The sequence below is a fragment of the Paroedura picta genome, chromosome 4 (genome assembly GCF_049243985.1).
Source record: "Paroedura picta isolate Pp20150507F chromosome 4, Ppicta_v3.0, whole genome shotgun sequence".
Lineage (NCBI taxonomy): Eukaryota > Metazoa > Chordata > Lepidosauria > Squamata > Gekkonidae > Paroedura > Paroedura picta.
This window is the reverse complement of record NC_135372.1, coordinates 41,205,842-41,230,812: the sequence shown is the minus strand read 5'-3', so window position 1 is coordinate 41,230,812 and position 24,971 is coordinate 41,205,842. Positions and strand designations below refer to the sequence as shown.

At 45.7% G+C, this 24,971-nt stretch overlaps 1 protein-coding gene across 1 annotated transcript in view; it reads right to left on the bottom strand.

Annotated features, from left to right (window-relative positions):
- The window catches only part of LAMC1 (laminin subunit gamma 1), a 148,505-nt gene that overhangs the window by 17,323 nt on the left and 106,211 nt on the right, over nucleotides 1–24,971 (bottom strand). The window contains exons 8-21 of the mRNA XM_077332612.1: nucleotides 24,420–24,556; nucleotides 23,238–23,360; nucleotides 22,744–22,933; nucleotides 21,004–21,116; nucleotides 18,347–18,568; nucleotides 16,259–16,447; nucleotides 14,441–14,686; nucleotides 13,002–13,155; nucleotides 10,371–10,513; nucleotides 7,406–7,584; nucleotides 5,275–5,431; nucleotides 3,648–3,853; nucleotides 2,735–2,814; nucleotides 1,718–1,855 (exon numbers count right to left, since the gene is read on the bottom strand). Of these exons, the coding sequence (XP_077188727.1) occupies nucleotides 1,718–1,855; nucleotides 2,735–2,814; nucleotides 3,648–3,853; nucleotides 5,275–5,431; nucleotides 7,406–7,584; nucleotides 10,371–10,513; nucleotides 13,002–13,155; nucleotides 14,441–14,686; nucleotides 16,259–16,447; nucleotides 18,347–18,568; nucleotides 21,004–21,116; nucleotides 22,744–22,933; nucleotides 23,238–23,360; nucleotides 24,420–24,556 (2,277 nt within the window). The remainder of the gene's footprint in view (nucleotides 1–1,717; nucleotides 1,856–2,734; nucleotides 2,815–3,647; nucleotides 3,854–5,274; nucleotides 5,432–7,405; nucleotides 7,585–10,370; nucleotides 10,514–13,001; nucleotides 13,156–14,440; nucleotides 14,687–16,258; nucleotides 16,448–18,346; nucleotides 18,569–21,003; nucleotides 21,117–22,743; nucleotides 22,934–23,237; nucleotides 23,361–24,419; nucleotides 24,557–24,971) is intronic.

The window sequence follows — 24,971 nt, the reverse complement described above, 5'->3', positions numbered from 1 at the left end:
AACATGTATCAGGTAATATGATCATATATGTCCATGCTGATCCTCCCACCCCCCAATAGCCAATGATCAGCCTGGATGGGGTGAGAACGTGAGGGGCCTTGAATGGGCATATACACAACTTCCGGGGCTTCTTGAAGACTGAAGTATGTTTCAGAGGCTTCTCAACAGTAAACCACCCTGAGCCTTCGGGGAGGGCAGTAAATAAAAAAATAAAAATAAAAATAAAAATAAAAATAAAAAAGTTGAGAAAGCCTGGCTTAAAGTGTCAGACTAGGATCTGGGAGCCTGAGGTTTAAATCCCGACTCTGCAATAAGGTTTGGTGGTTGATGTTTGGCCAATCGTGCCCTCTCAGCCTAACCTAACCCACAGAGTAAAAGGAAGGGAGACCAATAAAGGCCATCCTACATGCCTTGGAAGAAGGGCAAGATGAAAATAAAATATGTTGCAGTATAATACAGTGGAAATCCTGGGGTTTCTTGACAGCCCTGGAAAGGTTTCCCAAATGGAAGTTTGTTAATTTTTATGTATAGATTTTTAAATGTATTAAACATTTTCTACTGTTCTATGTTGCTTGTTGCTATTACTTTATTATGTTTTTTATGCCTGGGGTTTTCATGGGATCCTATGGGGATTTTATTCAGATGAATGTAATCCGCCACGAGCCATCAGGGAGTGGCGGGTAATAAATCAAATAAATACATAATAATTATTATCATTGTTAATCAATCTGTATTGTTTGTGCTTTATGTGAACCGCCCTGAGCGGTTGTTGTTGTTGTTATTATTTATCAGGTGATATGACAATATATGATCATGTCAAACTCCCAAATGGCCAATGATGTATCTGGAGGGGGTGAAAGGGGGAAGGGCCCTGGGTCGGTGTGTACACAGCTATGCTTCTCAACCACATTCTTCATGATCGCACCACTTCTCGGTTTCTCAAAACCTAAATAATGTTTCAGGGGTTTCTCAATGGTAAAGAAAGTTGAGAAAGGCTGCTCCCTAGGGAGACCTGTACTCAACTGAGATCAGCACGGGTGCACACACTATGGAACAGTGAAAGAGATTTTCACTTTTACTGTAGCACTCTTCACTTTTTTTCTTTTTTGCTAGCTGATTCATAGTCTTAAGGAATATTTCATAAACGCTGATGATTAAGGGTCAAGATCTGGCTGCCATTTTCTCCTTTAAAATGATCACTTTCTCTGATGTTAAGGTGTATGATTTTACTGTAAACTGATGATGATATGTTATGCACTGGCTTCAGAGCTTTCAGGCAGAGGGAGCAACTGAGAAAAATAAATAATTCTGCTATAGTTTTATTTCATAACAAGCCGGCCATAATAATAAATTAGAAATCCTTTAAATAAATATTGTGAACTAAATTGGGCAACACAATTTTAAATTAAGTAAAAGATAGTAAAAGTAAGGCCACAGAGTTCTCTGAATGCTACTGCAATGATCACCTCTACACCTTCTATTTCATACTAAGGATGCCAGTCCCTAGGTGGGACCTGGCGATCCCCTGAAATTAAGCTCATCTCCAGACTACAGAGATCAATTCTCCTAGAGAAAATGGCTGCTTTGGAGGGTGGGCTCCATAGCATTATACTCCACTGAGGTCCCTCCCCGCCCCAAATCCTGCCCAGTCCTGGCTCCGCCCCCAAAGTCTCCAGGTCTTTCCCAACCCAGAGCTGGCAACCTATACCAGACTTACTTTCTGTTAAGGTCACCGATGTCATTCGCTGTCTGGTTCTCTCCTGCCAGCGTGTCCAAGAGGAGTTTATATGCCTGTGCCGATGTATCATTCGCTTCTTTGGCTATGCGCACAATGTCATCAGCTTCTTGCTTGTGCCTGGAGCAATAATATTAGAAGAGGAAAGCAAGCTATCAATAGTTTCCCTTCTACGTACCTTTACTGGTGGCCTAGACATGAGACATTTTTTTCTGAACAGATTAGCATGCATCCTACCCTGACACTGCAAGGCATTTCTAAGCCTAAGTGATGCCTGGGGAAGCAAGAGCCTTTTAAGTGAGAAGGAAGCTCCTTAAGCCAGAGGACGGCTTCAAACTAGGCCAGTAATCCATATATCTAATAGTGATGTGTTCGCCCCCCTTCTGTAGATACTTAAATCCACAGATCAGGGCCATTTATACACTAAATATATTTTCTTGCAAACTTGGGGGTCCCCAAAATCTACTGTGTGCACATACTGGCACCTACTCTGGGCCAAGATGTGTTGGCAGTGGGGCCTGGAGCTGCATCAGTCTCAGCGAGGGGGGGGTAGGAGTGGGATCTGAGATTCCCACTCTACTTATATTCTCTAATTCTCTGGTTCAGAGAACAGGGCACGGTTAGAAAAATCATTAATGCTTGGCATGGTCAGCAGCAAAAGGAAACGTAGCCCACTGGCTCGACACGATCAAAGCCAATACAGGGATGACCATGAACCAACTAAAAGAAGCAGTCATTGACAGAAACGTATGGCGAAAACTTTCCTATAGAATTGCCGAGGCTCGGACACGACTATAGAATCTCCGAGGCTCGGACATGACTGAACAGATATCATCATCATCACGGTTGGAGATGAGAGTGTGGGTGGAGGAAGAAAGCAAAATGGGGGGGGGGGGGGGGGCTGGACAGAAAAGATGAAGGCTTGTGTGTCACCTAATAATGCCTCACTGCAGACATAGCTGAAGCACAGAATCCCCACCAGGATGTTAAAGGCCTTACCGCTGAGCTAGCTGACGGGCCTCTTCTACCAGGAGAGTCATATTGTTGGGATCGCTGATCAAGTCCGGTGAAGGAATACTCTGGGGAAGACAGCAAAGGCACTTTCAAGAGCCAAATCTTCAATTCAACAAAGGGGAAAAATAAAAGCACCAGTGATTCATACATTTAAAGTACCCTGGCTTCTAACAAAGTGTTCATAAGAGAATCTAGTAATAAGGTGCTCCCCCTCAAAATATGCACACTGAAGCTATCTATGGTCGCTCTCTGAGGAGGTGATATGAGTGCCAATTTTTGGGTCAAATATAGACTTTTAATGCAACCCTGACCATATGTGTTTTCGCCAAACGGACGTCTTCAGTGGTCAAGCATAGTAATTAGACAATGTCTCAAGACACTGCAGTAATACAATGCTTTCTAAAAATTGGACCAAGCTGAAATAGTAATAATCAACATCTGTGCCATACAAGGTACAGATATAATTTCAAAGGCTTCATCACATAAATCAACTTCTGCCCTGGTTAAGCGCACGGGTCTGTAATGGTATTCTAATAACATACCTTCCTATCCTAGTCCAAGGAAATATAGATAAGGTATGAAGCCAATGTTTTATAGTAGTTAGAATACCATTTGAATACCACTAGGCATTGCTTATACCAGGGGTAGTCAAACTACAGCCCTCCAGATGTCCATGGACTATAATTCCCATGAGCCCCTGCCAGCAAATGTAAATGCAGGCATTTGGAGGCATCTGGAGGGTCGCAGTTTGACTACTCCTGGCTTATACCTTTCCAAGCATAGAGAAGCTTGTATTTAAAAAAAGAAAGAAAGCCAATATTCATTTAAAAAATGTTAGCATGCCTATATGGTCATGACTACTTTACTCAGGTGCTACGAAATTTCAGAACATACTCACCACTTTGGCCACTGCCGCCGATGCTTTTGACAGCTTGTCTGAAGCAGTTTTGATCAGTTCGGCTGTGTCATCCACCCGGTTGCGGGCTTGTTCAGCAAGGTTTTCCGTATCTGCCACTGTCTTCTGAATATTCTTTAACCGGTCAAGTTGGCCTGACAAGGTTCTGTTGATTTCATGGAGACGATCTATCAGCCCCTGATCGACATCTGGGTGGAGATGTCAAATTTCCGGAAATTTTGAAGCCACGGGAGGGGAGGGAGGAAACACACATATTTTGTTTTAGGAAAACACAGAGATTTTGGGGGGATGAACTAGAAATATATGCAATACCTATTTTCCTATTTACTGACCAAGCAATATAAAATAGATAATTTATACCTTACTCGCCATATTAAATTTTACTATTTGGTCTCTTTATGGAATTTAAAATTATAACTATCTTCATTTTAAATAAGAATTACAAGTGTACCCGAATACTTAAGAATTGCAAACATCTGTACCCTAAGCTACCAGAGCACATGGATCTTTGCTCTCTGACCAACAGAAAAGAATAAAAGTTTGAGGCAGAAAAATTCTATAGTAAATTCAAACAAGGGTATTATTTGGACAGAAATGCTCTCAGTTGCAATGGGCAGCATTGCCAACATGTCTGGGTATTAAGGTAAACTTCGCAATGCTGAAAATACTAAACTACAGCAAGGTGGATCTCACTCAAAAAAGGAAATATTTCATACTTTTTTCTCCAGTGCTTCTCAACATTTCCCATTTGATAAACTGAAAAATTTCTCAGACTTTTTCATGCTATACATTTTGAGTGTGAAAAACTTTGCCTTAAGAATTCATTCTAAAAGAGAAAATATTACACAGGAATTTCTTTTTAGTGTTCCTCTGTTTGTAAAATGGTACGGGTATCTCAGGAAAAAAGTGAGCGGGGTGGGGGAAGATTTCCTCCCAAATTTTTCTGTTTTTTATCTGGGTTTTCACATCTTTACATCTGATGCAGGCAATACAACAATAAACATGAAAGATGGTAAACAAGTTTTCTTCATTTACCATATTTCTATTAATTGCACAAGGATGAAAATAAGGCAGCTTTGAACAAGTGTTACTGATTTATTCCTTTTCCAAAAAAATGTGAGTGGAAGTTCGAAAAAGGGAAAAAAGGCCGGGGAGAAATGCACTGGCTTCCAGATGTTTCTGAGATTTAGACATTTTGTCAAGGATCAGGCAATGGCGAAGCAGGAAAAATTATCCTGATGTTGTACATACATTTGAGGAAGCTGCCGTTAGAAGCCCTAAAACCAGTAAAATGATTACAACATAATATTTTCAAATTCCTCACTGTAGCTCACTTCTAGTGTGAAGCCTCTAGCTTTCCTCAACATAAATAATATAACCAAAATGCAACAAACAAACAAACCCCCCCTCTCTTTATGCATCCTTTAAATTTCCACCTTTAGAAAAGGAATTTGGTCTCAGACAGATATAACTACCTAAGTCCTTATCGGGTTGAGTGCTGGAGGCACAGTATGCAAACACGGCTTTCAAAGAAAGCCTTCCATGAAACATTTTACAGGTGAGTAAGCAGCACAAAGTAGTCTTGGGAGTAACAAAAGTATCCACCTACCTTTGCTGTTTTGGGCTTTCTGAAGCAAGTCCATGACTTCTCTCTCTGCTTCCTTCAACCTGTCTTCAAAGGCCTGGTCTGTTATGGTTTCATCACCTGTTCCCAAGTTGGCTATGAGATTTTCCAGCTCCTGTAACCTCTCTCGCTGTTCTGCCACCTAAACACCGAGGAGAGACAAAAGGAAAGGCTAAGGGGAGAAAATGCCTCTGTCCTAGGGCCGTAGAGACAGGACAGGTGCCAAGCGTTTATGATTCCAGCAGGTGTCGCTCAATCTCTGTGCTAGCAGGAACAGGTAGGAACAGCTGGATTCCACAGGGCAGCAAGCTTTTTGGGTCGCTGCCACAGAATACTCACGAGGCAAGGCATCCCTTAAACTTACGAAAAACCCATTACAGAAACCTCAAGAAGTTGTAAAGAAAGCGTCAAGGGGGGGTGTAATGTCAACACTCAGTACAGAATGGCATGCCACACTTCTGTCATTCAGCAAACAGGAGGGCATTTCTGCAAAGGGAATAGTGCTATAATATAATGGAATGGTTCAGGAAGACAACAGGATGGTGCACTATACCACTCTGTATGGTGTGTATTAATTCATTATTGTGGTTACTAGCCAAAGAGAAGATGATAACTACACAGAAGTAAGGGGTTTCCTTGCTGGACAAAAACACAGGACAGCAGCAGGGGCTTTTCCAATGATACTTAAGGGAATGGGGCTTCCAAAACTTTTGCATCATGGCATTTATCACCCTATACCTACTGTATTGTTTCCTCCAAATGTAGTATCATACTTTTTACATTGTTTCTAATTTAGTAACTGCAGTCCTGTTGCATTGTTTATTAAACACCTTGTGCTATTTGACTGCATTAATTTGCACTGTGAAATCTGCCTTGAGTTTTCAGTGGGAAAGGCGGGCTTATAAAATAAATAAGTGACTGTAAAGAAATGGATTGCAAACTGGGAGCCAGCTTTGGGAGCATATGTTCTATTCTGTTTGGAAGCAATTTTCCTGCCTCTTTCCCAGCATCACCTGTGGCTTCCCATTAAACGAGCAGCAATGGAAACCATGGTTAACATAAACCAGACTTCCCTGGAAGTATGAGCTGTAGTGATGCTCGATAGCTTGGTTTATAAGAGCAGGGAAAACAGGTGCAAAGCTCACACTAGAGGATCGGGGTAAGAACTTTAGGCGAGTTCCTAAAGCAGTCTCCTGACCTGCAAGCAGGCAAACATTACATCTACTAGTCGTAAAGCCCGCAGCATACAAAAATGCAGCAGGAGCTAGTGGGAGGAAGTTGGGGGGGAGGCACAGCCACGCCCTCTTGGCGCTCTCTGGTGTGGAGTAGAGTGGCATGGCTCTGGAGATGTGTTGGCTCCGGCAGCCAGGCTGGTTTGTGCGAGCAGGTGGCTAGGTAGGGTGGCTTGCGTAGGTAGGGTGGTTTGTGTAGGGGCTGGCCCAATCAGGGTGTGGTTACCCTGATTGGACCAGATTTGAGTCCAGACACTCTCCAGGGGTTGGACACGCTCCATCCCCCAATTCAAGATATAACATAGGAATGATTAATCTCCTCAGCCACTTTTGCTATTCTTAATCTGTATGAAAAACAGAGTGCATGTTGTAATTACAAGGCTTTAACAGCTAGAATGGTAACTGCAGGTAATTGGGAAAATGCCAAAGATCTGACAATAGAAAACGGGTTAAACAAACTGAAACAATTTATAATATTAGAAAAAATAACTAATAATATTAAAATTATTAGAGTGACCTGAAACATGGAAGATTTTTACTTTGACACCTGTATTCAACGATTAAAAACTCTCTGATAGCAGTATATTGAAAACGGTAGTGTAAATATGCAATTCTATTATGGCTCCATGTTTGTTATATATGACCCCCCCCCTTCTTTTTCTCTTCTCTTCCTGTCTCCTCCCTGGTGCTGTCTGTAACGTGTCTTATGTGATGGCTGTTGTTTGCTTTTGTCTTGTCAAAAATAAAATAAACAAAAATGTATTTAAAAAAAAGCAAATCCCATATTGCTCCAGACCTGCTTGTGATGCCCCCCACTATATACCCTCAGCCAGATTATTTCTCTGCCTACAAAGTAAACAAGGCATGAACACACAATTTCAAACCTTATCTTTCACCAATCTGTAACAGGCAGGACATTCTTGGCAGCCTGGCCAGGACCGGTTGTAGAAGTAGTTCTCTTCACACTGGTCACAGCGAGTCCCCACGAACCCTTGTTTACACTCACAGCGACCGTCTTCTTTACACTGAAGGGTACTGGAGCCCTCCGGGTCACAGTCACAAGCTAAGGGAAAGTAAGCAGAGTAAAAATCATGAGGAGGCAGAGGAAAGAAAAAGACAAAACCTGGCTGAACTGACCTCTTCCTAGCTGTAGACAAAGAACTTTGAAGTGCCGCGGATATTTGGCAGTCTTAAAGGTTTCACAGGATGCAAAGTGTGTTACAAAGACATACAAACAAAATCCTTAGAATTATGGCTGGAAAGCGCCGTCAAATCACAGTCTCCATGTCATGTTCCTGGTATTCCTTGCAGGTCTCCCATCCAAACACTAGCCAGGGCCGGCCCTGTTTAGCTTCGGAGATCTGACCAGATCAAGCTAGCCTAGGCTACCCAGGTTAGGGCAGAATTGCTGCTAGCCCACTAGAGACTGGGCAAGCTCAGTTCTCACAAACAGCACAAGAGGTAACCCAATCTCCATTTTAGGTGGGGAGGATTCACCTGAGGAAATGCTCAATAATGCTAATTCTCTGTGCACGAGAAAACCAGCATTCTCACACAGAGGGCTAGGCTGCATCAGGGAAAAGGGTTCCAGCTAGTGGCAGGGATTGGCCACCTCATCTGCTCCTTAAAAGAACTAGGTCATAGGAAGATTTGCTTCTTGCATCACGTTTTAATGCATTAAAATACATCCAGGTGAAGCCATGCTCATGTGCCACCATCTAATAAGAGGAATATTTTTCGTTATCATGAATTCCTGTTCGTCTTCCAAGTTTTACCTATCAGAATAACAGCAGGATAACTTGCGTGGCTAATGTAGACCCCAACACTGTCTCCTTACAAATCACGGTGATCAGAAGACGGAAGCATGGCTGAATGAGCATTCCCCCTTCCCCTTCTTCAGAATGATTCACTCTCCTCCATCCTTGCCAGCTTGGAGTAACAGTTAAGAGCAGCAACTTCTAATCTGGTGACCTGGGTTTGATTCCCCGCTCTTCCACATGAAGCCAGCTGGGTGACCTTGGGCCAGTCACAGTCCTGTTAGAGATGTCCTCACAGAGCAGTTCTTTCAAAGCTTTCTTAGCCCCAGCTAACTCACAGGGAGTCTGTTGTGGGGGAGAGGAAGAGAAGCTGCTTTGAGACTCCTTTGAGTAGTGAAAAGCAGGGTATAAAAACCAACTCTCCTTCAACTCTTTTCTTTGTAAACCAAGCCTCCTAAATTCACTTCAGCCCACTGTTTCAGTCTTTGCTTTATGAGGACACCATGGGTGGCATCAATGCACATTCAGCACACACTGGTGGTTAACCAATAGAAGAGCTGGGTTTTTATACCTTGCTTTTCACGACCTGATGGGGTCCCAAAGTGACTTACAAACATCTTTCCCTTCCTCTCCCTACAACAGGTAGGTGGAGCTTAGAGAGAGCTCTTAGGGAATTGCTCTGTGGGAACGGCTCCAAGAGAACTGTGACTGGCCCACCTGTGGAGGAGTGAGGAAAACCCAGCCTGTGGCTCTTTAACTGGTACACCATGCTGGGGGAAATGGTTCTGGAGAAGAGAGCCATTTTCAGTCCTCTGGGCAGCTCTGTGTCTGTGGGGAACCAGCACTAAAGTAAACATTTCATTTGTTCTTAAAATATTAAGGAAGCAGAGACTGGAATATTTAAATACATTCCTACGTGCATCCCAATTTCATACGCTTTTGCACGCTCTCAAGTCTGAGTTAGCGGCTAAAAGTCGCATTCCACAGCAGAGGCGTAGGAGTCAGACAAAATAGGTCAGTTCTGGGACAAAATTCAGCACAAGTGTTTGTGACAAGGAGCAGCAGATGGTTTACAAGTAAGTGTAATCAGAATGCCCTAGAGGGAGAGAAAGACAGACATGTACTCCACACACACACACACACACAAACACACACCATCCTCTCTTGAACTGAAGTTCATACACACTGACAAGAAACAGGCTAAAGGAAAATGGGAAGATAGTATCATGCGCTCTGCCAGGACTGAAAAGCCACATGAAGCTTGTTTCCCCCTTCCCTGCCAAGATGAACAAATCTGCAGCTGCCGATTACCAGCAAGTACCACCACAGACCCTCAGACAAAGGTTCTTTTGGCATCCCCTTTACTCAAATAAGATCTAAAGCAAACATACTATGAAAATATTATCTGTCCAGCTCCACTGGCACCCTAGAAGAACTGGTTTATATAGCCTGCTTTTCACTGCCTGAAGGAGCCTCAAAGCAGCTTACAAATGTGCCTTCCCTTCCTTTCTCCAAAACAGGCACCTTGTAAGGTAAGGTAGGTGGGGCTGAGAGAGTTCTGAGAGAACTGTGACTAGCCCAGAGTCACCCAACTGTGGAGGTGACCTTGGATGAGTGGGGAGGAGTGGGGAATCAAACCCAGCTCTCCAGAGTGAGTCCAGCTGAGTCTCTAGACAGAGGCTGCCACTACACCACCTTGGGCCCTGGAATTTTGTCCCCACCCTGGGGTAGTGAGGGGGGAAACGCCCTGGGCTCTGCCACCAGAGGACCACATAAGTGCCACCTCCATCCAAGCGAAAACCATCACTAATGGAAGACTAGCGAGGCCCTCAAGGGACATAAAACAAAAGAAGGTTCTGGCACTGTCCAACCAATCTCCTTCTCTTCTTCACCCTTCTTTCCCTATCCTATCTGCTTCGTTATGAAGTCTGAGGGCAGAGCCTCTGTTGATACAAGCCACTTTGGGAGACGGTTTCTTAAAGCATAAACATGACAACCAAAAGCAGGCAGATCCAGAGGAAGTGGAGGAAGACCAGAAGAAGATGCAAAGTGAGATGGAAATAAATGCGCACCGCCCCCCACTCCCCCTTACGTTTGCAGCCTTCAGGACCAAATCCAAAATGGTTGGTCTCACACCTCTCGCAGCGCTGGCCAGTGATCCCTGGCTGGCACTCGCATTGCCCGGTCTGTATGTCACAGTGCCCGTTCGTGGACCCCAGCGGATGGCAGTCACACCTAGGGGAAGTAAGGCAGTGAGTGGCTTTGAGCATCGAACACAAGCAACATAGGTCAGAATGCACTACCCTAGGTCCCAGCATGTGCAACCACTGATGCTATTACTGGGAATTTTACTTGCAACATTCCATAGGTGGTGGAAATGTGGGTTTATGTTTTTAATGATATTTATGTTTTAAGGTATTCATCCTATTTAAATGCAGTTGTCAATAAATAATTGCCCTGTATTTTAATTTTCAATTTGCTCAACTTTCGGGTTCCTAATTTGATCTTTCACGTTGAGGTTTTGCTTCCTTTTGGTTCGGCAGAGCACGCCACCACCGGGATTTCATGTGCCCATCAAACAGGATTCACACAAACAGTGCACTCCTAGCTCAGGTATGGCATAAAAGATCATCTGCCAATTACTAACTAGCAACAAATGCATACGATCAGAAGGAAGTTAGCCATTTGCAAGAAACTCACAGAAAGGATTTCAGTTTTAATACATTAACTCGATAACCAAACCTTCAAAACCTACTGTTTGCAGAGCATTAATCCTTTGCCTCAAAATGACAGCATTAAAAACTTGAAGTTTAACCGGTGGCTTAGAGATTCTAAATGTATGTGTAACATAAATACATTCCATACAACATGGTTTTTAGTGCCACAATCTGCTGATTGTCCCCGGCCCTGGAAGATGCACTTGGCCTCGACCAGGGCCTTTTCGGTTCTGGCCAAAACCAGGTGGAATGAGTTCCCGGAAGAACTAAGGGCCCTGACAGAGCTTTCAACCTTTCACAGGGCCTGTAAGACAGAGCTCTTCTGCCAGGCGTTTGGTTGAGGCTGGGCTAGGAAGAACTGCTCCCTCCCCTGTGCAGGCCTGTAAAAAGCCTGCCAGGACATACCTTGTAGTTGCCCCCTGGAGGATTGGCGACTGTTGGATGTGGGGGTCGGGGTGGGAGTTGTGTAGTGGGTTAATCCTGTTGTGTTTGTACCACCATGATAGGTTTTGTATAGGAATTTTACTGTTTTATGGGATTTTAGATTTATGGAAACCACCATGAGCTGGTTGATTCCAGGAGTGGTGGTCTAATAATCTCAAAGTAAATAAGGAGAAAGAACGTGCAAATCTGCTTTTAAAAGAACATTATGGAAATCCTGGTGTTGCCCAGCCTCCCCTTTTCAGCCCAGGGTAAATATTTTGATTTCACTTTCCAGCTGCACCCAATTTGAGGCATGGCCCTGTACTAACCATAGAAACCCAGCAACTAATAATGTGGCCTGATGGTAAATATTTGCACTGTACACTGTACAATCACCAAGCTCCCTTTTGGCTGCAGTTCTCTAAGTAGTTAAACTGTTGTTTTTGTTTATTTGCTTTGGCCTAAATTTTGTTATCTTAATGCTGGTGAAAATTCAATAATAAACCAGGAGTCAACAGACCCAAGTTTTTAGTGTATTGTTATTTGTTTATTGCTTCATGGACGCATATTGCACTTGACCAAGTAGCATAAGCAGATGGCAGGTCCCTGCCTCAGGATGTTTACAACCAACATCTGGACAGAGGGAACAAGGCAAGGTAATGTGGTAACACTAGGCATATGTCATTTGCAAGGACTTGGGGGCTAATTAGGAATGTGGCCAGGTGAGAGGGGATGTGTGAAGCCACAGAACAAGCTAGGGAGCTGAAGGAAGGAAAAACAAACGCACACAGGTGGTACTGGAGAGGTATTCTAGGAAAGAGGTTCCAGGACTAAGAAGCAACAAGAGAGAAAGGGCAGATTTTTTTAAAGTGACTTTCTTTTAGACATTTGTAACTAAGAGTTGGCTTTAACAAAACCTATAGCATATCCAATAGACAATTCTTTCATTACAGCAGGCTTTCTCACCTTTTTTTACTGTTGAGAAACCCCTGAAACATTCTTCAGGCTTCAAGAAACCCCAGAAGTGGCACAATCATGCAGAATAGAGTTGGGAAGCATAGTTGGGTATACACCCACCCAGGGTCCCTCCTCTTTCTACCCCCTCCAGGCCCATCATTGGCCATTTTGGGAGGGGGATGGGTGGATTGACATGGCCATATAGGGTCATATCAACTGGTAAACGCTTAGCACATTTTTAAGATATATAAAAAAATAATTAACTCCCACCCACTCAGGACACCCTTCCAAGGCCGTCAAGAAACCCTGGTTGAAAAAGCTTGCTCTAGACTTGTTTTCCCCTCTTCCTGCCAGACCGAACTTTGCTTCATCCACCAGTCGCCCTGAGCCTGAAAAGGGGGAAGGGCACTCTTCCTTTGTCATCCACCAGCAGAATAAGGGCCATCGTCTCTCCGCCTTTGTAGATTTGAACAAGAGAGCAAGGCCTGCCTCTTAGTGATATAAGCCGCTCTAAGGTACGGAACTAAACACCACGGAGCCTGCATCAGCAGACTGCATGTTCCCATACTGCGTATGCCCCCCGGCTTCCAAAGGTACCAGCGGCAGACCAAAAAAGAAGAGCTCACCTCTCACAGCCGCGCCCACTCTGCAGGTTGTAGAACCCAGGCTCACAGGAGCTGCAGGCCCGCTCCGTGACGTGCGGGAGGCACTCGCATTGCCCCGTGACCTGATTGCAGCTGGTCTGCACGCTCACCGTGCCGTAAGGATTGCAGCTGCAGGCTGCGAGAAGAGCAAGAGGCGCAAAGTGATAAGCGAGGGTTCTGTGGCTGCCTCCTGATGAAGGGGAAGCAGGTTTCCTCTTACAGAAGAAAGAATTCTAGTCTGAATTTCGATATTTTCTTTGCACAAGGCATGATACGTGCATTTGTGCAATATCCCCGATGGGGAGTAAGAGGCAAGCAGGTTATTGTACAAGCTGAAGACCAAAAAAAGTCACATAGTACAAAAGGTCATCATTACTAATAGAGGAACCATCTTGTAACAATCAAAAACATTCACTGATTTTGGACACGGCTCCTAATTTGGCCTGTCCACCTCATTCTGTCCAGTGTTCTGTAGTCTCATCCTTCCTCCAAGAAACATAGGATGGAATGCGTGACTCTTCCTTCATGGGGTAAAGGATAAAAGCATCTAACTAAGCTCAAGGCCACCCAGTCAATTCCCATGGCTGGAAGGACAGGGATCTGAACTTGACTCTTCCAGATACGAGGTCAACACTCACAACCTAATTCTAAAGTAGCAAGCCAATCCTTATGACTCCTCAGAATTTCCAAAGCTATTTATCTAGGGAGACAGGTTTACACATTTTTTAGTGATTAAGATTTGGATTCAATGCTTCCATTAATACGGTTTTAAGAAGCAATTCTAATTGTCACTTCCCGCAGAACACTCTTAAAAAAAAAAACCTGTAGAAACCCAAGGGGACGTAGCAAGAATCTTCCTTCTCCCCAACAGAATGAACTTTGAATCCAGTGGGACCCTTAAGGCCAACAAGGTCTTCAGAAATAAATGGGGGGGGGCTTTATGTTTTTTTCTGGGCCTACCTAATCAAAAGGCCCCCACAGTAACATGAAGCCTGTAAAGAATTTAAATAACTAAAAGTTGATCTTTTGGATTTTATTTTTCATGTGAGCATTGCACATTAAAACCTGTTTCATAACTGAGAGACGTGAGAAGAAAATGGGCAAGAACACTACATTTTTCGCAGTTTTCCATTGCATGCAAGAAATTCTGCAAGAACATCTTTCTAAGCTTAGGACGAGTTCACAGCTTCACATTGCAAACCCCTGGTTTTTAAAGTAGGGAACGGGTTCAGCTAGATAGCACTGGGCCAAAGTTAAATTCCCCACCACCACCAGCACAAAGCCCCAACATGCAATATATCTTTATTAAGAACCAATCAAAATGACACAGAACAGCATGCAAGCATTCAGGCTTGGCTGAGCCCAATGAAAAGCTCTTCGGCGTCTCTTGCTTTTTGATTTCGTGCAGGAACGGCACTTACCTTTGCATTTGTCCTCCTGATTTGGAGCTAAAGGGTTCCCAAAGAATCCATCTTTGCAGCGGTCGCAATAGAAGCCAGCTGTATTGTAGATGCATTTCAGACATTCTCCCGTCAAGCGGTCGCAGTTCCCAACGGCATTGGGGTCAATGTTATCACTGCACTGGCAGAGCCGGCAGAGCCGGATAGGGCCGTTCTCACCAAGAGGGTCCCCAAAATAGCCATCGTCACACAGCTCACACCTTTTACCTGCAAGGGCTGAAAGTTAGTGATTTCGTCCCTCCAAAAAGATGGTCATTCCAGAGAGGTGGTAGGGTTAGTCTAGTCCTCAAAGGTAGATACTTCTCAAAAGGTATGTATATGTGTGTACGTATGTGTGTGAAGATATACATTTTATATCACAGACATAGAATATTGCACTTTCAAAATTGCACTTTAAGGATCATTTGCAAGTGGATTTTACCATTCACACACTAAAAACCAGTCGCAAAATTATTATTGTTGTTGTTGTTATTATTATTTTGACTTGTATCCCGCAACTCTCTGTAGACTTGTGGCAGGTTACACAAAAAACAGATTAAAACCCCATTAAAAATCATAAATCCCCAATGCCATAAAGGCCCCAAAAAACTCATAATATGGCAGCTTAATCCCCAATCTACACTCAACCATCACGGATATAGGATCGCAGAGTGGAATAGCGTTGGCCAGAGGAGGGGCCCCAGTTGTCCCTGAAACCTGGCCTCAACCAAAGACCTGGTGGAAGAGCTCCATTTGGCAGGCCCTGTAGAACTGAGATAGCTCTGTCAGGGCCCTCCTCTCTTCTGGGAGCTCATTCTACCAGGTCAGGACCAGGACTGAAAAAGCCCTAGCCCAGGTGTGCTTCTCTGGGGCCAAGGACTGAAAGTGGATTGGGAGTGCATTATTTAGCGTGTGTGAAAGTGCCCACTGCCCTTCCCCTCTTTCATCTGATAACCTTTTAGGTCATTCCAATAGCATGATAAATCCTGAAAGGATACAGTGGCTCAATCACTCACATGGAGTGTGCAAGGAGATTCCTGGTTTTATATATAATTTGTATCTTATGCTGCACATGCATATTTTACAATTTTCTTCCTACTTTTGCACTCGGAACCAGTGGGAGAATATGTATTTGCTTATTCATTCCATTTGTACACGGCCCCTCACTATGGTCTCCAGCTAGGCTGCATTCCACGACTGTTCTTCAACAACCTTGGAAAAGCATCGGTAGGTTAGGTTACTTTTTCCTGCATTGGTGGAGACTCCTTACAAATCCTTGTGCTAAATACATCCAAACAATGATGCATTTAGGAATAATCATGCATAAGGGTGGACAAAAATGTGAAAATCCTGGTTCATTTGGGGTTTGGGGTGTTCCCGAACCAAACTCAAACGACTCAGCAGTCCCGAAATGAACCAGCCAATTTCAATTCAGTTCATGTTCCCCAGCTTAGAAATGGAGTGCAGAAGTGGTTGCCAGCCATTTAAAACCTCCAATTCAATTTCCTCCATTTGGAGGGGAGAGGAGCAGAACGGAGGGTTTAAATGGCTGGCAGCCGTCTTAGCCTCACAGCTGAGCAAGCCCTGCTATAAGACTGAAATGTGTAGAAGCAGGGGATAGCGAAATCAATCCCTAAAATGGCTGCCAGCCATTTAAACCTCCATTTCACTTCCCCCTGTTTGGAAGGAAGGGTTTAAATGGCCCAAATACCAAACACATCCAGACAAAAGATCCAGGAAATGCCTCTGGCATTCAGCATCTCTCTGCACACAGCAGGAACTCCATATAAATCAACATACCTGTGGTGCCAACTGGGCAGTTAGTACAAACCACCTCCCTAGTTTTGGGCACTATGGCGCAGCTCGAGCCCCCCGGACATGGACAGGGCTGACAATCCGAAGAGCTGCCTGTGGTTGCGTCTCCATAATAGCCGTCGCTGCACTTCTCACAGTGAGGACCTGCCGTGTTGTCCCGGCAGTCGCACGCTCCTGTATTGAAGGGACAAACAGGGATTGGAAGGGGATTACTCAGGGTGATGATGTGGCTAGCCGACCTGCAGGAGGATCTTCTGATCCATTAATGTGGCCAGCACAGAAACAAAAAACATGGTACATATGGGATATTGGCTAGGGTCAAGGCTGAGGCCTCCGCCTTGTGGCTCTACCACCAAATGTGTATCTTAAAGTATACTGGAGAGATTTTCATGCCATTCAAGGACTTCTTAGTGATGCTTTAGAGCAGTTGTTCTCAACCTGGGGGTCGGGGCCCCTTTGGGGGCTGAACGACCCTTTCACAGGGGTCACGGCAGGGCAAGCAGCTTGGCGGGGGGCACCATCCACACAACAGCCTTGCAGGGTAGATCGAGATAGAGCGTTGCCTGTCTGGAGCAGCGGAAAAGAGCGAGATCAGCATGATGGGACAAGAGGCAGAACTGAACTGAGAAATCCGGGGAAAAAACAATTTATATACAATCATGAACCATGGATCTTCGCGCCATTGGTCAGTTTTGGTTTAATATCTCTGAAAGAACACTTGCATAGTTTTATGGCTGGGGGTCACCACAACAGGAGGAACTGTATTAAAGGGTTGTGACATTAGGAAGGTTGAGAACCACTAATTTAGAGAAAGGGAAAAAGACAAAGGTGAACTGCTGCCAGTTATTCAGGTACACACCATGCACAGATCTATTCCAGCGCACTAAAATAACTGTGCAGAGTACCCCTGTGTATACTTATTACTTATTGTTACACTGTGCGTGGGACATTTCCCAAATAAGGACTCACCAGAGTCAGTGCTTGGGCTGCAGTAACGTTATGGATTATTAATCCACACAGCAATTATCAGTAATGTTAAACTGTATCATGTCAGCTATGCAAATCCTTTCTCCCATACAGGATCTTTCTGTGGCCCCTGTATTCTAAATATTGACACAGCTGGGCCCTTTAATTACAAAAAAAAAAGTTGCTTGCCCTTGGGCCAAGGGATAACTCTAGATAAGGACAGCAGGAAAAGGGAAATACTCATTTGTGATTCGGGTTACAGAGTTCCAGCACTGGCTTCCTGGCTCGAAGGTGGCAGAGCCTCGAACCAGAAACTCTGACAATCAGAGCCCGTCACCTTGAGCTGTGTGCAGCGATGGCAGCTTGCCAGAACAGCAGCTACGAGGCTAGTCCTTTGCTGCCAAGAGTTGCCGCTACTGCAGTTAGGCAGAAGGCAGTACTGCACCAATGTCAGGTAACTCAATCAGCCAACAAGAAGCAGAAGAGCTGGGATTCTGCACACTGCGGCTCCCCAGATGTCCGTGGACTACAATTCCCGTGAGCCCCTGCAGCATGCTGGCAGAGTGGGATGGGTGAGGCTGAAAGGACCCTGAGAGGAACGGCGACTGGCCCAAAGTTATTCAATTGGTTTCATGTACAGGAGTGGGGAATCCAACGTGGTTCCTTCCAGGTTAGAGGCAGCAGCTCTTAACCACCACACCAAGCTGGCTCTCAAAGATCTCACCAGGCCCTATAAAGCAGTGGTCCCCAACCGTTTTCAGGCTGGGGACCGGCAGTGCAGGGAGGGCGATTGTGCGGCCGCGCATGCGCAGCCCTGCTACCCTCTCCCCCCCTCCCACAGTAAGAAGCTTGCCGGTCTGCAAGCTTGCGGCCTGGGAAGTTTTTTACTGCGGGGGAGCGGGGCGGGGGGGGAGCCGCGGCCCGGCACTGGGCCGCGGCCCCGTGGTTGGGGACCACTACTATAAAGCTTCAAAGGCAGCAGCTGAGGTACAAGTTGAGGTTTTAGTTCTCTGAGATCCGCTGGAAAAGTTAGCTCTGATATTGCTTCTGTGCCTAATTAGTATGGCTTAAGCGCCCCCCCCCTTGCATCCCTGAAATGGTTCTTACCTGATTCAGGGTCACAGGTGTCACTGTGTCCATTGCAGAAACACGGCACACACGGACTATAGGGACCGAGACTAGGGGTTTCCCTCCTGTAGCCCAGGGCGCATCGTTCACAGAACTGGCCCAGGTACCCAGTGGGACACGTACAGCTTTCCACCCAGGTAGCTGGTGTTCCAGACCCAATTCGAGCACTTGTAATGGTGACATCATCCAGGTATGCAGCGGCTGTGATGGGGTGAACGCAAGAAGTAAACATCAGCATATTTGTGCATCTGTGAGGTTAATGAAGGACCAAGCAACTTGTGACACTGAAGATCTGTGATCAGTCTAGAAAGGGACACCATTCCAACCCAGCCTGATCACTGACACACTAGGTTTTTATATGGAGAACACTATTTTTTGTAGAAGAGGATTCAAGCACATGTACCTTCTGAAATGGCTTAGTGGAGACGCAGGTTCGCCACCCCAGTAAGACCAAAGTCAAGGTTTACATTCCCCCAAACAGCTTCCCTCCCACAGAACAGTGGCACCCAGTTTGCAAGCCAAAGCAGAGAGCCAAAACAACGTCTGCACCTGGCCTGCGTTTGACATTAAGGCAAGTCCCTTTTGCTCAGCACAGCAAAGAGGCTCTGGTAGGGATGGCAACCTGGCAACCTGCCAAACATCCTTCTCATAAAAGCCTGGGAGCGGGCCTTAAAAATATTTACATGCATCATTCCTTCTGCATACATGGGCAAGGAAGAACCCAAAAGATCTCAAACCCTTTGCAGAGCAACGGGGCTGAATGACCAGCCAACCTGACTTTCTAAGCCCCATCCCTTACAAATGGATACTGTGGGCCTCATGGGAAAGCTCGATTGTTACTGGAAAAGGAGAGAAAGGAACTCTCCTCTCGCTACGGGTTTCAGGAATCTCTTCCAAGAAGACCTGTATCTTGACAGTTACACCCTGTGCTCCAAGGAAGGGCTCTGCTTCATGTACTCAACAAATTTTATGGGACTGTATGTTGATGCAAGGATGTTTACATTTCGGGTAGCAACTGTAGATATCTAGCCACAGCCCTAGGTGCCCCTGCACGTTAGCAATGAAAGGAATGTTAATTACCCTGCTGGCTTTCTGCTTTCCCCCCTCCCTGCCGCCATCACTACCACTACCCTGGGTCAAGAGGTTTCCCCCATTCTCCCCCAAATTCCACACATATTAGACATGACAAGCATTAACTTTTCCTGCAACCCAACTGGCTCAAGTTAAGTTATGGCACCTTTACATCAAAACGCGCACACAGAGAACTGAAATAATTATGCGGGGAAGCAAGGAACAGTCAAAGCAACGATCTGCAGAACTGCCTGAAGATGAGCTATACCTCCAGGGGATTCTCAGACCCCCACTTGGAGGCTGGCCTCCCTAATCCTCTGTAGGGTACAATGCTACAGAGGCACCTCTCCAAAGCAGCCATTTTTGCCTGGTGATATGATCTTTATAGTCTGGAAATGAGCATCAATTCCAGGAGATCTCCAGGCCCCGCCTGGAGGTTGGCTGTCCTTGGTCTGGAAATATTCCCTGAGGTTTGGGAGTGGGGCCTCAATAATGCCTCCGCAGCCACCTAACCAGCCACATAGCACTCCATATTTCTGTTCAAGAAAACAGCAGAGAGAGGAAGTAAAATTGCCAGATTGGTGTAGGTTAATGTTCTGGAATTCCACACCACCTAGGTGTGCACAAACCTGACCAGGCTCAAGACTGCTGTGCACAGAGACCTCCTCTTACGGTTGCCAGCTTCCAAGCGAGGCACTAAACCCACACCAAACCATCAGCTAGTGCCCGTTGCATTACAGAACGCAACAGGCTTTACTACTAGTCCCACATAAACAGCTAATGAACATGGCCCTTGTTTGATTAACAGTCAGAAGTCTAACAGACTGTCTTGGTATTCTAGTCCTGCTCTCCTTTGAGAATCTTAAATACGGCTTCATCTCGCCTTGTATCCAAAACTCCAGAAATTCAATTAGCTAGTCCTAATTTTTAAAAAAGCACCTAGTTAAGTTTTTATGTGCCATAGCAAACTAAGGTAAACATGGGTTTGTTACTTACTGCATATGTAACAGGAAGCTGCAGTTGAATCTTCAGCAAACACAGCTGTATGATAACTCGTTTGCATAAACAGGTGTGTTATCTTCAAACTTAAAATGCTATCAGTGTATTCTAGGGGTGTGCATTTGATTAATCCAAGCGGAAAAAATTCAGCTGGATTTCCCCCCCTCTTTTGCTATTTTTCCAGCTCCCAAAATGGCTGAGCCTGAAAAATCCCGAAAGCATTCGAGACCTCCGGAAGGAATAAAGCTGCAGCTTGGAGTGAGCTCTGTGCCTGAGGGATCGCAGTCCCTTTAAATGTCTTGGACTCATGGAGCCGGAAAAATTTGGCATTCCTGAATATTTACCAAATACCATACAGGTATTGGATTTGGGAATACTGTAAAATACCAACATTTCTTCCAGACTTTTTCAAACCTTACGGATTACTGGACAAGGTAAGTAAAATCTAATTGAAATACATCTAGTCTCTGTCATTCTCAAGTAGGTGAATGCCGTATTATTGCCTTCCCTCACGTACGAAGCCAACAATGCTGGCAGCTGATCTGCCAGTTGGTGTGCTGACTTACTCCGTTCGCTGTAGGTCCCACGAATCTTGATAGCGGTTATGTTATGAAGCAGCCTCTGGAACTCAAACGGTGTCAGAGAAGGCCTCCAGGGATAGTCTGTTGCTTCGTGCAGTCTGTGGAGAAAGAGGAGAACCTCTTTTTCAAGAATTAAGACAAGCCACCAGATAAGATTCTTTTAAAAACCACTTCAACCGGGCAAAGTTATTGTGTTGGGACATCTGCCTCCCTAAAGCCTAAGTAACTGGTATCTTCACTCTGTGGGTATGAATTTACTGGTTACCTGGCCCGAAACCTGGTGGAATGAGCTCCCGGAAGAGCTGCCAGAGTTACCAGCTTTCTGTAGGGCCTGCAAGACGGAGCTCTTCCACCAGGCTTATGGTTGAGGCCAGGGCGGGGTTTCGGTGTTACCATCAGAGCAGTGGTCCCCAACCTGCGGGCCGCGGCCCGGTGCCGGGCCGCAAAGGCCATGGCACCGGGCCGCGGCTCCCTCTCCCCGCCCCCCCCCCCGCAGTAAAAAACTTCCCAGGCCGCAAGCTTGCGGCCCGGGAAGCTACTTACTGTGGGAGGGCGGGGAGAAGGAATCAGGGCCGGGCCGCGCCCGTGCAGGCCGCACCGGCTCGGCCCGATCCGCGGGCGCGGCCCGCGGGCGCGGCCCGATCTGCGGGCGCGGCCGGGCGCAGCTCGCGGGTGCGGCCGGCGGGCGCGGCCGGGCGCGGCTCGCGGGTGCGGCCGGCGGGCGCGGCCGGGCGCGGCTCGCGGGTGCGGCCAGGCGCGGCCCGATCCTCGGGCGCAGCCCGCGGGCGCGGCCCGAAGCGTGGGCGTGGCCCGCGCGGGCGCGGTCCCTGCGGGCGCGGCCCGATGCCCTGCCGGTCCCCAGCCTAAAAAAGGTTGGGGACCACTGCATCAGAGGATCCCCCGGATAGGTTAGATCTGATTCTCCGCTCCCATTGGAAGAGAACTTGGCCCTTGGGCTGAATCAGGGGATAGGGGATGGAGTGTTTAAAATCTTTTAGGGTAGTGATCACCATCTGTTTGGTTTCTGATAAGGGCTGTTTTTATGGGATTACTGTTTTGTGTAAACCACCGTGAGAATTTCTGAGAGCGGTGGCATAAAAATGGGAAAATAAATAAATGTGTGAGGTTTACATCCAATTTTCACCCAATCCTGTGCTGGTATCCTAGCAGTGCTCTGACAGGGTTGGGATTACTGCAGTCTGCCTGTCAGTGACTTGTCCTTCCAGGAAGGCTCCCTAAACATGCCTGATCCAGAAGGGACTCGCCAGTTCGCAAGCAACTTATTATACCCATTGCCCCAACTCCTTTTAAGTGTGTGCGTTGCTACAACAGATGAAAGTTTTTCCAACACAAGTGATGGTCTGGGATTATATGGTAAAACAGCCAAGGCCTGAATTATACATGCATGGCATGACAATCTGTGGTCTTTGTTCAAATTGCTCTATTGATATGCAGAGGGAGGATATGAAAGGATAATAGATGGGAACTTGGGCCCAAAGGAAGCCCATAGGGCAGAATAAGAAGCTACATTCAGGGACGGCGACCTGCAATCTGGCCCAAAAGCACACGATACAAGCTTTACAACTGAAGACAATGGTGCAATAAAATAAGGAAGCAAGTAAACCATTCCTTTCCTAATCTAGGCAAGCTGTGCGCAAATTTTTTCATTAGAATCTGGTTGCAGCAGGTTATGCCTTTGATCCCAAAAGCACACACGTCCCTCACCTGAAGGCATACTTTAGTGTGTTCTCACTAGGATAAGAGTTGCCTTGAGCAATGAGAGGTATAGACACTCTCAGGCCGGCCCCTTCAAGAACTATGTCCTCAGCAGAAAGGCGTATATCCCGCCTATCGACCCGAAAGGAGAATGTCAAGTTTTGGCCATAACTCAAGACTTGATTCCCAAGGAACTTGCCTAAAAGGAAAGGGGAAAAAAACACATTGTGTGAAAAGTACAAACTTTAACTGCAAATATTATATTACTAAGGTTGCCAGCTCTGGGCTGGGAAATACTTGGAGATTTGAAGGAGGGGGTGGAGCCTGGGGAGGGCAGCATCCTCAGCAGGGCATAATGCCACAGAGTTCACCCTCCAAAGCGGCCAATTTCTCCAGGGGAACTGATCTTGGTTAACTAGACACCAAATGAAATAGGAGGAGAGGTTGGCAACTCTATTATAATGTGAAAATGTGTAAACAGCCATGCCATTTTTGCTAGATACCTGGTGCAATGAAATAGATGGGGAAGGGTGTTTCCGAGACCACAGAGATTTCTTGCGTTTCAGCAATCCACTGGACAGAGACTTCAGAGCCATCCCTTTGTTCAGCACGCCAGTCCTCCTCTCCTGAGAACCACAAGCAGAAAGTTAAAGGTAAAGTTATAGGTAACGTTATAGGTAAAGTGACCCCACCCCACAATAACCAAGAAGACACCAGGTGTGCTTTTTGGGTTTTGCATTTTAACCTATCTGGCAAAGCCCATAAAGTGAGGGGCGCAACCCACAACGTGGAGTTCAGAATTAATTTATTGTAACTAACACCAGGACAGTGGTGGTGGTGGGGAGCATCATCAAGTCCCAGCTCATTTACGGTGACCCTGTGGGGCAGGGGTAGTCAAACTGCGGCCCTCCAGATGTCCATGGAGTACAATTCCCATGGGAATTGTACTCCATGGACATCTGGAGGGCCGCAGTTTGACTACCCCTGCTATGGGGTTTTCAGGGCAAGAGACGTTCAGAGGTAGTCTGCCACTACCTGCCTCTTTGCAACAACCACTGAATTCCTTGGAGGTCTCCCATCCAAGTACTGGCCAGAGACAACTCTGCTTAGCTTCCAAGATCTGATGAGATCAGGCTAGACTGGGCTATTCAAGCAACCTGGGTGACATAACAACATAGACTAAAACATTTCAGATTAAAACTATTTCTTAGAGGAGAAGTTAATTATTTGTGGTCGGCAGATACTGTACGTTTTTGCCACTGGGACTAGCTTGGCTTCGCAGAAAAGCTCTTTAACCTGAAACACACAAGGCTGCGATATTTTCAACAAAATCCCACTGAGTTCCAGTGAAGACACTGCTAAATTTAAAACAGCTGTCTTTTTAAAAGAAATAAAAGCACAACTTATGAAAGGCATATACTTGCATGGTTTATACTCCTGATTACTTGGTAATCTGAATTTACTTTAAAAGTTACCCCTGCCAAACTAATTTACTGAAAAATCTACACTATAGTTTAACCTAGATTTGATTTATATTGCTAGAACGCTTAAGTATGCATGATCATAGTTCACTTGGAATGCAGCACGGTTGCCACAGAAACAGAAGATAAATTATTTTAAAGCTATACAGTTTGCAGGGCATTACACAGGACTTTATTCACATCAGACTGAAAGCCTGAATTTACCGATCTGGAAACTGGAGGTAATTCTGTAGATACTGTAGCCAATGGCATTGGTGCAGACCGATGAGTGTCCAAAGCAGAAGCAAGGAGTACATCCCCTAGGATTGGCTTGATCCAGATGAAAAAAGCCTGGCTTACACCTATAAAAAAACACCAAAACATTTGTACTCAGTCTCCACATGCCTGTTCTTCTGCATCCATACAATCATTATTAGGAGTCACATTTAACTGGGTCACACAGTCCATATGCCTCCTGTTCTGCATAAATGCAAACTTTTTTCGGGAGTCTCATTTAACTGGGTCGCAGTCTCATTTAACCAGATCGCAATCATGATGGGTTGGGGACATGGCTAAGGTCTGTTGTGCATGCAGATGGTTCTCAGATTCAATCCCTAGCTTCTTCAGTGAAAGCCGGGTCCCCAACATCATGCCCACCAACATGTTTCCTGGAGCCTGTCGAGTGATTTTAGAAAGTGGCCAGGGCCAGATGGGTCTCTTACCTAGCAAGGCTCCTGACTGGGCAATTGACTGGCTGTGCAGATTTTTAAAAACTGC